Source organism: Acyrthosiphon pisum, chromosome A2 (genome assembly GCF_005508785.2).
Source record: "Acyrthosiphon pisum isolate AL4f chromosome A2, pea_aphid_22Mar2018_4r6ur, whole genome shotgun sequence".
In the NCBI taxonomy this organism is placed as follows: Eukaryota; Metazoa; Arthropoda; class Insecta; order Hemiptera; family Aphididae; genus Acyrthosiphon; species Acyrthosiphon pisum.
The window spans coordinates 54,362,052-54,374,864 of NC_042495.1; the positions used below are offsets into that span (position 1 = coordinate 54,362,052).

A 12,813-nucleotide genomic window follows, 5' to 3' on the forward strand; every position below is an offset into this window, starting at 1 on the left:
CTGAGTGTACATTTGTTATGTTACGCACTTGTAAGACGAAGACAACAAATTTGCTCTAATTTTTAAACCAACTGAGTTAAACGTGATCTTCTGAGCATAATTTCGATGTGTAACGCACTTGTAAGACGAAGACAACAAATGGCTGTGTAACGTGCTCAAGTGATACTTAGCCATTCATAATTATATACAATTGTACATATTTGCCCATTAATATTTTTTTTAATCAAAACATTTTAATTGTCAATTAATTTGATGCTGCTATAAAGGCAGTTTTATTGCTCGTTATGTTTTTTTTTTTTGTGGGTATCGAGAGCCGGAGGAGGAACTGCTGTTGGCAATACTTCTCCTTCAAACATGTTATATGATGTCTACAACAAGTAAAGTAGGTTCAAGAAGATACTAGATTTTAAAATAAGTATTTTATTTTTTATATAACAGAATGAGAGTATAATATTCTTATTCAGTGGTGTTGATATAGTGGTGGGGGAAGATGGTTAGCGTTAGGGAATTTAATCCTACTCCATAACCAAAAAAAAAAAAAAATAGAACTTTTATAATAGGTATAATTAATAATATATTAATATAACATATTGTATTCAAGTATTAAATTTCTGAAAATGTTCAAACAATACGCATAGTATCAATAACATCAGTGTTGACTATTTGTTTATTGAATACTTATTTATTGTTGTACCTAGTTCTGACTTTGATTTTGTATTAGGTACTTGGGTAGGTATATTATACCCAAGTCCTAACTAATAGTACTTATGTATTATTAGTAAAAATAATATCATAAATTTATTTTAAACATAAATAATATACATTTTATTAATTTATGAGTTAGCTAATGAGTTCTATAAGACACCTCTGCTGTGTAAAAATGTTATCTGCATCAATGATCTTATTATTTACCATTAATATTGACTTTTGTGTAGGTTCTAGTTACTTAATGGTAATATTATGTAAAAAACATTATTATATTGTCTACTACTAAAATACTCAGTGTTTGGAAGGAACGGATTCCTGGAACGAATTCATTTTTAAGGAACGGCGCGATGAACTAATTCCTTTTTTATAATAGAAAAATTATATAATAAAAGAACAAGAAAATGAACTACTCGATGAACTAGTTCTTTTTTTTAAGGAAAAATGACAAAATTGTTCGTTCCTTTCTAGTTCCAATAATTTACACAGATAAGTATGTAAATATTTAAATTAAGATATATTTTTTAATGTGTATAATGTATATTGGTAATTAGCCAAAAATTTAATTTTGAAGAAAATCTCAAAATATATAATAATATATTACATAAACATATAAAATATGTAGGTACCTACTGGCTACTTGTAGTTATAATATAACTATATTATTTATACTATTATACTATATTATATTATACTAGGTATATTATACTATATTATTTATACTATACTATTTTATTTATTTATTATTATATTATAAATAAAAATTAAAGAAGTATGCATAAAACGAAAAAAAAACATAAATGATTAAATAAGAATTTTTATTTTATTTGGAACTAAAAAAGGAACTCGTTCATTTTCCAATGGAACGAATTCTTTTTTTAAAAAAAGAACGAGGAACGGAACAAATTCCTTTTTATAAGGAACTTGACAAACACTGAAAATACTATACCGATCGCTGGTATACTGCATCTACATAAATATATAGATATAGAAATTAGGTAATGTCATAGGTATAAAATTGAGTGAGGTGCTTATTTCATTTTATATTTTCCCTTAGAACCATTAAAATATTCTGGAAGTACCGCAGAGGCGCTGACTAGTACGTGTTTACAGCAAGAGTTTATTTTCGTACCGGTTTTAAAAATAACACACCAGACGAGGCGGTTATAGTGAAAAATAATAAATTATACTCACTAAGATCACTTTTGGCGCTCACGTCTTTTTTGGTGGACGCAGAGTCCAATATGAAGAACAAGCCGCAGATGGCTATGCAAACGCCGAACGGGGTTTTCATCGTTTTGATGACTTTTCAATTATTTATAAAAGACATAACATTTGTGGTAAGTTGTAGCGCCGGAGTCGATACACATAAAATATGTACGTTAATTGGCAATAAAAATCACTGTGATACTATCAGACGACCGCACATGCACGACCATCAGAGGACGCTGGACGACTAAGGAGTAAGCGCTAAGCAGTAAAGTGCGATCACAGATCACTGATGAATAATATTCAGAATTGAAAACGGTGGTCGGTGAACACGAGATCACGGACCACGGTGTGTGTGATTGGCCGCCCACCGGATTAGTTTATCGCGCGTTACCGGAAGAGCGCATGACATGAACAACACAGGTTTCGCCATCTGGCGGTACGTGCGTAAAAGCAACGTTAAATTCAATCACAGAACAATACATTTATTTAATAAATAATGGTCATAACGATAAATGACGTACCTAACTATGATAGATAATAATGTAGACCACTATAATATAGCAATCTGAGTTCTAACCATCTATAATATTATAATAGCGACTATATAGGGGTTTCCAACCTTTAAACGGTTCAGGCCGATTAAGGATATTATAATGAAGCTATGCTCCGGCCCACGAGAGTCCATACGTAAACCGCGCATCGATACTGACGGTCGCTACAGCTGCCGGCCGAACTTTCTCCCACTTTAGTGCTGTTCCCACCACTCGGCAACGTGAATACAGTGGGTCATAAAAACACGGCTAACGACGGCTGTCGGCGATCGTTGCCGGCCGGTTTCCGATCGGTATGATTCGGCGTATAGAAGGGGAACCGATGCGCAGCGACGGACGCGTTCTGACATATGGACTCTCGTGGGCTGGAGTATATAAAATAAATCCAATCTATCCCTGCACAAAAAAAAAATTCGGACCCAAAAATATACAAACTACAAAGACTAGTGACTACCTATTTAAAAGATATCCTAGACAGCTATATAGACGGCAGACGACTTAACACGTATCAAATTTACCCAGACGCATAAAAAAAAAAGAAAAGGGTCGGAATTGCAATCATACAGTGTGAGTGTACACCCTTGTAATATAATTAAATACTGCAGTCTACAGACTGAATGCTCAATATTATATATTCCGCGTTTCAGCCGAAGCAATAGGTAGCTATACTCAAAACAATTGACTTCATTAGAATACAAGAAAACCTTTACAAACAAGATAATACTCATCGACGCACAAACTCATTGCAGAGTACTTAGGTCAGGGATGGCCAACCCAAATGATCTTGCGGGCCACTTTTTAAATAAATTACAAATCTGCGGGCCACATAAAGGGTTGCCAAAAAAAAAAAGGTCATCAGCCAAAATATTATTATAATCACATATTTTTATATTTTTTTATTCAAAATTTGGCCACATATAAAATTATAAACGTATTTAAAAAAAAATTACGTTGTTAATAATACTGATATCGCGTTGCGCGGGCATTCCATAATATTCTATCGGCACAAAAAATTTTTTTTTTGTAAATATTTGATAAATGCCGCGGGCCGCAAAACCTGACCTAGGTAATCACTAATATTACTAACTTAGTTAACACAATAAACCCTTCAGATATAGCCAAACTCATACAAGAAGAAATTAGTAAATTAATGCATAATGGTACTAACATCCAAGCCCGGACAGTGGCGGATCTAGAGGGGACAAAGGGGGTATTTGCCCCCCTCCTCAAATGTCGCAGTTACACAGTGTTTAGCCAATTTTGTAGCCAATTTTTGTACTTTTTGTACTTTTTCCACCTCCATGCCCCCCCCCCCCCAAAAAAAAAAAAAAATTAAGCTCTGGATCCACCAGTAACATCACCTTTATTTGGGTACAAGGACACAATGATAATATTATAGATAAGGTAACGAAATGGCAAATAAAGCAGCAAAAGAAGCTGCACACTCAAACAACCACATTCAGCTCCCTGATATCTTATAATACTCCGAAATCAAAGCTCAAATTAATATCGCAATAGAATATTACGTTATACCTATAGTCAGTAAAATTAAATAAAAAGAAAATAATATATAATCTTTTTATTTGTTAAATTATGGTGGAATAAAATAATAAAATAATTATTCGCTTCCCTCCCCCCAAACAATTATGGCCCACGATTTTGAAATGTAAGTACTAGCTATAGCTGTAGCCGGTAGGTATCTTAGATTCAACCTGCCATAAAAAATAAATTTTGGAGACTCCCGAATTATGGCATGATGTTATCATGTTTTACGATCATAATATAGGCTCCAGTTGGCGGTATTCGGCCGAAATTTAACTATTCTAAGGACGCATACGTTTAGATACTAACCCGGGTCTTAAGAGGACGTCACACACTCACACTCGACAAACCAAAAACCGTTTAGTCAGTCTGCAATCTGCATGAGTATACCTCGCTCAATTTTGGTGTTTGAATAAAAACCCCTATTACAAAATTAAAAAATGACAATATTTTGTAGGGCAGATGGTAAGTTATTATTAAAAAAATAAAATTTTTGAAAAGGTCACTTAAAATTGTTGAAATTTTCGCTATTTCTAAACGATATAGGTCAGTGGTTGTCAACCTTTTTGGGTCCACGGCTCCTTTTGATTTTGAAATAAAATATACGGCTCCCATACGAACATTTAAAATAAACAAATTTACATTACTTATAATAATTTTAATCTAACTTTATTTAATGATAAACATGTAATTAGGTATTAATAATAGGAAACATTTTTTTACATACAATTAAAAAATTAATACATTAATAATAATTTTAATTTTTAATGGGACGGCTGTGCTTGTTTTTGTTGCATTAAATCATCAAATCGTGGGGTAAATTTTGATAGTGCGATTCTCATTTCCTTTTCGGTATTTAGTTTTATTATTACCTATATTATAGGTAATGAACGTTATATTGGGAATAATGAAAAAAATGTACCGTCTTGCCCTCAAAAATATATTGTCACAAATACTCACAATTCAATTTTATAACAGGTATTTTTATTCTAGAACCAAAATTGAGCCAAAATTAACTTTTATATATAAGGATTGAAAATTTAAAACAAGATTCCACGTAAATATTTAATTCTGTTACCAAAAATTCTAAGAAATACATAAGCACAGTTTATTTTTATAGTCATTTTAAGTTCAAATTTGGACGAAATTACATATTAAAATACCTAGAATTACTATTTTAGTTATTTTGTTGTGATTGTATATTATTGAAACTTCTAAAGTATACTATTATATATCTATGATAGTACCACGATTTGTTGTTGATGTATAACGCGTTATAAGTACCTAATGGATATTGTGATATGATTAATTTGGAATTTATTATAGATACCTATTATTGGTCAATTTTTTTTTTAATACCATAGATAAGTATATAATATGTCTTATACCTATAGACCGACATACCGTCTCCGCTCAGAATCGTTTTTCTTATACAATGATATTATATCATTGAATTCAAATTTAATACCATTACAGTGACCCACTTGTAATCTACTGTACAGCAGAGCGACATCCACTTACCCTCCTTTTTTTTATTTGAATTATTTTTCTTTTTTTAATACCTAATCTAACTACCTATGTATCTTATATACAAATTAAATTCTTAGATTCTTAGATTCTCAATTTCTCTCATTCTGAGAGGTTGAAAGTATGAATGCTAAGTTTTGATTTCATCAATCTATTAACCAATAAAACATATATATTTTGAAAAAATACGAGTTACGAAAAACTGTAGCTACTTTTTGAAGTTTTTCATCGATGGATTGAAAACCTATAAACGAAGTTTGTCCGGATTTTTCTTACATTCTTATATAACACCATATTATAAATAACACACATGTTGAGAAAAAAACGTAAAAAATCATAAATTGATAAACTAGAATTGTTCCCTTATTTCTTCAGTTATTCTAACTAGAATGTAAATAAGAATTCTCTGCAGTATTTTTAAGACTAAAAATCTACCCAATGTCCCAATTTTCAAAATTTGTTACAAGATTTTAAATTTGGTATTTGCAAATTGTTTTATGTGACGTAGGTTATAGGTATATATTTTGATATATGATCATTAAGTATAAATCGTTTGTAATTGAAAAATTTGAAATAAAAATGTACGATTTCCAGACTGATAAAAAAAAATTCGAACAGCGAACATTTTATATTGTATGAATATACCCGCTAATTACCCAGTCAAAATTATGTGTTAAATTGTATCGGTTTTTTGCCTAAAATTGAAGAATATGAGCCAGTGGCGGATATATCCTAGTTCTGGGGGGGGGGGGGGAGACGAATTTCAAATCCACAGAGGTAATGACGTTCAACCCCTCCCATTATTGTACTTATATTATAATAATGTATAGTGGTGGTAAAAACTAAAAATCCCAAGGGGGGGGGGGGAGTGGTCCACATATTGTGGTCATATTGTTCGTCAATTAAGATAGAGTTAATAGAAGGCTGAATATCAATAATAAGAACAAGAGATTCGAATAGTTTCGAAATATGACCAAGAATTGAGATAGAGGCCTGTAGTTTTGAAAGTTGGATTTGTGTATAGGGGTAGTTGAGCTATGATTCTAGAACGAGCTAAAAGTGCCTTCATTGAGATAGATCACCTGAATAAAATAAAGAGAGGAGCACGCAAAGGAAAATGTGTGATGCATAATAATATTATGAGGTACGTTAATTTGAATTTAATATAATATCATCAACAATACATAACAATTATAATAGTATAATACCACACCAGAATATACCTACTTATTATTTATTTTATAGTCTTATAGTAGGGTACTTATAAAATTTTTGAATAATATTAGTGTATTGTTGTATTAGGTAACTTAAATTGAAAAGGTAGGTACCTCTTCCAAAAGCAGTAGTGTAGCGATCTTCTACCAGTAATTATTATGTTCTAAAATATTAGGTATAATAATAATGACGCATTATTTACATTATGTAGGTAGTAGCTAGTAGGTATGCCGGCTGTGGCGAGTATAGGAATATTATTTTCACAATAAACCAATTTATTACATTTTTTAAGACGTCGGGCTGGTCGGGGAATATAATTATGACATATTAGTATATTACATACATTATGTTTTATGACATAGGTGATAACTGATAAGTATTAGGTATGTTTTAAATGAATCTGATATTTCAATACAGGATTTGCCCCCTTCTATGGCCCTATATACGAATATACGCCGCTATTATATGTACGAAACTATGAAGTTTCGAGAGGGTGAGAGATTCCAATTATCTCCTTCCATTTAGCTATGTCGTTTTTTTTTTTTTGATCCTCTCCTCCTTCCAGAAATCATGCCTACCCCACTGTATGCTACACAGAAACCATAAATCAAGATAGAAATAATATATTACATTATTTACCTATTCATTTATTAATTTATAAGTCTATACCTACTATATAGATATTATATTATTATATAAGTATCCAAGGGGCAAGGTGATTTTAAAGGTAAACACTAATTTTCTCTAAAATAATTAAAGTTTTTGTAAATATTTTCTTTTACATAATTTAAAGTCATAACAAAACAACGTTTCTGCGTTTCTGCTAATTTTTACTTATTTGAAATTTGAATAATACCATACATTTTCAACGTCATATTCCTAAGCAAACGTAAAACGAAAAATGTAATAAATCTATAACTACTTTTCGAGAAAATTAACGGAAATCTTTCAAAGAATCACCTTGTAAATAGGTAAATTGTTAATAATGGATAACATACAATGAAAATAGGTACCTACCTACCATCGAGCAATGCGTAAATACAGTGTTTAAGTGTTAGATCTTAGATACATCACTACCTATAGATAGTTATATCATATCATACCTACTTCAATATTAAATAATAATTAACATTTAACATTATGATTATTAACTTAAGATAAAACGTATGCTTAATGAATAAATATCTGTAATATTATGAACCAATACTGACCAAAATAAAATATGAAGTTAATATAAACGGGAATAAATAAACAAAAATTAATACAACTCAAAAACATAATACTTCACTTAATAAACGTATTGTATTCAATATTTTAATAAAAATAACACTGTGTTACAGTAACACGACTTTAACACACTATGAACTGACAGTTAATAGTAACAAATAAGTACAATGAAGGATTTTATTTTATTATTTCGCAATACAATATAATTATATTCTCTATAGTAGAGACTAGAGAGGATGGAAAGCGTGACAAATAATGATGAAATGTATTACGGTCGCGTTATCGTTGAATAAGCATGCTATTAAACAGTTTTCCGATATTTTACAAAACATCATTTGATTGGATTTTAATTGTTTAAACGAATATAATAATTGTATAGTGTAACTATATATATAACACATAATATATTATGTTATATTATTGTATCTACCTATAGTTAGGTGAAATTAACACTAGTCGTAGGTATTAGGTGATCATATAGGTTTCATAACAGTTTCCACGTTTAAACCCAAACACGTACGTTCATGTCCCAGGAACTTGTGACCACGGACATACCATTCGGTGATACACTCAGAGAAGTCACTCTGTTTTCGTGTCCGTTCAAAGTACCTGTAAACCAGTAAAACATATTATATTGTATATTATCAGGGGTGTATTTAGAAATATCATACGGGGTGGGGGCACAAAGATAAAATCAAATTATACATAGTTATAAATACTTATAATAGTGATAACTGATAACTCATATTTTCCATCTCAATATAAAATGTCATAAATTACACGATAACTAAAATACATGTGTTTGATAGAAACATAACATTTAATTAGTAAGAGAGATTAATACTTTCAGTAGGTAATAAAAAAGTATAGAATACGGTGAATGGGGGGGGGGGAATGAGGCCCATATGTCCCCCTTAAATGCAACCTTGTATATAATTATTTATTAGGGGCATTCATAGTATTATCATGGCTGCACTTTGAGATGAATATAGGTTGCAGGTCTAATATAAACATCGGACTTTTGAGAAACTCGTTAAATAAAATATGAGATCCCTTTCATAGTCCCGACTCCCGAATATTTTAGTATTTTGTGGTGGCTAGTATAGGTGCAAGACGCGTATATAGGTGCAAGTCGTAGGTACGATATCCTGAGTATTCTAAAATTAAGATATACACATTCACATAGCCGTTGGTGGTAACTGAATTAGAAAAAAATATTTGGGCTAATATTGTTTAAATAAATTAATTTCCTAAAGTTGCGTTAGTGGTGTTAAAGAATAAAGGGAAATACTATTATAGTATCTCCTGAGATTGTGGTTTTAAAATGAGCATCTAGCCAGATAGTCCTGATTTAAATCAAATCACCACAAATTTGGGTCATTATTATTGATCCACTAACATTTATTTATCAAACTCACGGCATCGAAGATTAATCTTGTTATGATTCATAATTTTCGATTAATATTATATTGTAATATAAATATTAAGCCATTTAGGTGATAGATAATAAACACACTTACCATTGTGTTGGACTTTCATCGTGTCCCACACATGAACCGAGTTATCGTCGCTACCAGCCAACAGAAACCTACCAGACACCGATAGACCACACGAAGTGAATCCTGAAGTGGTATTTGGTGGTTTGTACATAGCAATTTGTTGATCAGACCTAATATCGTATAGACGCGCGGACTTGTCCTCCGAGGCTGTAGAAAATCCGTATCCGCTGTTATGAAACTGTAACAAAGCATAGGCCCATTTTTATTTTTTTATAATGATTAATAATCATTTTAGATTCTGAGCGGAACGATTGAATGAATTGTATTTACAACGATGGGCGTTTTTTTTTCTTGTCTCTCGTCATCGTTTGGTCAAATTCTGATAGGTTAGTTGGTTACTTTTAAGATATCGAGATTGAACATTTTAACTAGTAGAAAGCGCCAAGAAAAAAAAACGTAAATAAAAGTGGTTTTTACGCAAAACAAATATTTGAAAATATCGATTTAATTTTTTTGGCGTAAGTCAAAAACTAATAACCGTAGACCCTTGAAATTTTAACCAAATATTAGCATTTTACATAAATGGTAAGTGGTAAAATTTTTGAAATATTTGGACTCTTTATAAGCTAGTTAGCCTTGAAATTGTTTTCGAATTTTGTTAATTTTTTAAAAATTATATTCGATAAAAACTTTTTCAATTAGTAAAGAAGCTTGAAAATTGAATGGAAGGTTCCTTATAAGTTTCATTAATGGAAGTTCAAAGATATTAAAGAAACATGAGCACGATTTTTTTATATGCATTTAAAGTTCAAGTTATGACAAAATTCATCAAAATCTTCAAATTATTTTTCAGGTAGAAATGTATAAAAGTTTTTCTTTTCATAGTTAATATTAGAAATTTTAATAGAAGGTTTCCAACAAATATTTCTACCTTTATCAAAAATAAAAGGTTCACCGGAAAGTTATTGTTTTTATAGCCATGAGATATTTTTGATTTGTATACATTTTCTTTTTTAACTATTAGGTTCATTTAATTATTTATACAAGTATGCTAGGCTGACACTAGTGACACATCATCTCCGCTCAGAACTGTTTTTCGTATACAATGATTTATCATTGAATTTAAATATAACACATTCATTACAGCGGTCAATGACATGCTTTACAACTATACTGTATATCAGGGTGGTATATCCAGGATCCACTTGTCCACCTTTTTTCCATTATGTCCGTTAACAATTAACATATTATAGGTATTTTAGACTACGGGTATACATACACAAACAGAATTCACGTCAGCCTCGTGTCCGAAAAACACTTGTTTGCACTTCAGTTCCCTGCGGTCCCATAATTTACAAGTCTTATCCACGCTGCCCGTCACGAAAATATTTTGGTCCTCCGGTGCCAATGATAAGGACACGACGTCTCCACAGTGAGCGGCTTCTACTTCATTTGTTCTCTTACCAGCTTCTAAGTCCCACATACAACTGTATAATAAGAATACGAACAAATTAATAACATTTCCACAATACATTAATATACGTATATAGGCATACGACACACATAGAATAAATAAAATAACATCCAAACAGTTAAACTTGTAATTTGAACTGATTTCTACTATAGGGTACACATGTATACCTATCATATTATATCATATCTATAAAAATACATAATTTTACGTATAAAGGTATTATACGAGTCCAAATACCAATACCTATACTATGTACAAGTAAGTAATGCAATACGTTTATGTAATAAATGTATAAATATAGGTGCGTAATAGTTACAGTTTCATGTCTCCAGATCCGGTGATTAGGGTTTTATCGTCGACAAATCGACACGACGACAGAAAACCCTCGTAACCCAACAACTCACGTATCATTTTTGCTCCTCCGTTCGAATCACGATTATTTAAGTCGTAAACAGTGCACATGTTATCCATCCCTCCACAAGCTGTACAACACACATTGAAATCAATATTATGGCGTCATATTTTCGAGTTTATTACTTTTTGTTGTCAATTGTTATGTATCATATTATAAAATATGTTTTTATATTTATCCGCCCCCAAGGCCTCAATACGTTTTATGAACCACAGGCAACAGCACACCCACCCACGACCCACCGAAATAAAAATAAGTAGAGCCATTGCTCCATTTGGAAATTAGAATAAGTTTTTGACGCTCGGTTAATAATATAATACTATTATATAATATTTATATACTAACCGACGAAATTGCCCGTCGGTGCAAAGGCTACAGACATAACCCAGGCTGAACGTAATGGTATAACTTGTACTTTATTACCGGTCCATGTGTCCCATATGATAAGTTTGCCATCCAGCGATCCGGAAACAGCGTGTCTGTAAATAACATTACTATACATTAGGGCAACATCACGCGAGTGTTTTATTCATTATAATTTATAGCTTAGATGCCGAAAACGGTAGTAGATATTTCGTATTATGTTTTGGTCATTATTTCATTTTTATGTTACCTACTATCGCCGCTATAGTGGACAGAGTTCACTTTATTAATATGTCCTTTGAGCATTTTCTTAGTGACCAATTTACACTTTGGCACATCAGCCATTCCATTAGATATTTCTTCAATGGTTTTGTCTTGTTTGCTTTTTTGGTCTTGCTATAATCACAATAATAAAATAATGTCAAGTATAGAAAATTTAAACAATGAAAATTAAAGAAAAATACCATTCCAAAAATGTAGTATGGTGGAGTTGGTAAATTAAATAATTTTTTGAATTTACTATTTCTAAATTATAGATATTTTTCTATTATACAGGTATTTTAAGCTGTGAGCTTTTTAAATAGGAATAATGGTTTATGGTACAATTTAAATTTCGTCGTATTATAAAACATCATTCAGACTTACCAATAAGACAACACCGGCCAAAAAAACTGAATTTGCCAAAATAAAAAAAAAACAAAATCCTAATCTTAAAAAAATGTATATGGGTAAAATATTTATTTGTGAAAATAGTAATTTATTGGACTTAATAAGTCAATAGTTGAGAATAACCGATTCATTTTCAGTCTTCTAGGCAAACAAGAATTTAATTTGTATATAAGATACATAGGTAGTTAGATTAGGTATTAAAAAAAGAAAAATAATTCAAATAAAAAAAAGGAGGGTAAGTGGATGTCGCTCTGCTGTACAGTAGATTACAAGTGGGTCACTGTAATGGTATTAAATTTGAATTCAATGATATAATATCATTGTATAAGAAAAACGATTCTGAGCGGAGACGGTATGTCGGTCTATAGGTATAAGACATATTATATACTTATCTATGGTATTAAAAAAAATTTTACC

General features: G+C 31.0%; 2 protein-coding genes across 4 annotated transcripts in view; both read right to left on the bottom strand.

The window, feature by feature from the left end:
• The window catches only part of LOC100162555 (procollagen-lysine,2-oxoglutarate 5-dioxygenase), a 13,609-nt gene extending 11,370 nt beyond the window's left edge, over positions 1 to 2,239 (bottom strand). The window contains exon 1 of one of the 2 annotated variants that reach the window (XM_008185557.3): positions 1,900 to 2,239. In XM_008185557.3, the coding sequence (XP_008183779.1) occupies positions 1,900 to 1,999 (100 nt within the window). In that variant the 5' untranslated portion in view covers positions 2,000 to 2,239. The remainder of the gene's footprint in view (positions 1 to 1,899) is intronic. The other variant, XM_003244960.4, reaches the window with a different exon arrangement.
• Positions 2,240 to 8,035: 5,796 nt separating this feature from the next.
• The window catches only part of LOC100160527 (guanine nucleotide-binding protein subunit beta-2), a 16,449-nt gene continuing 11,671 nt past the window's right edge, over positions 8,036 to 12,813 (bottom strand). The window contains exons 2-8 of one of the 2 annotated variants that reach the window (XM_008185555.3): positions 12,373 to 12,398; positions 11,978 to 12,123; positions 11,710 to 11,843; positions 11,269 to 11,434; positions 10,758 to 10,965; positions 9,500 to 9,716; positions 8,036 to 8,588 (exon numbers count right to left, since the gene is read on the bottom strand). In XM_008185555.3, coding sequence (XP_008183777.1) covers positions 8,482 to 8,588; positions 9,500 to 9,716; positions 10,758 to 10,965; positions 11,269 to 11,434; positions 11,710 to 11,843; positions 11,978 to 12,123; positions 12,373 to 12,398 — 1,004 coding nt within the window. In that variant the 3' untranslated portion in view covers positions 8,036 to 8,481. The remainder of the gene's footprint in view (positions 8,589 to 9,499; positions 9,717 to 10,757; positions 10,966 to 11,268; positions 11,435 to 11,709; positions 11,844 to 11,977; positions 12,124 to 12,372; positions 12,399 to 12,813) is intronic. The other variant, XM_008185554.3, reaches the window with a different exon arrangement.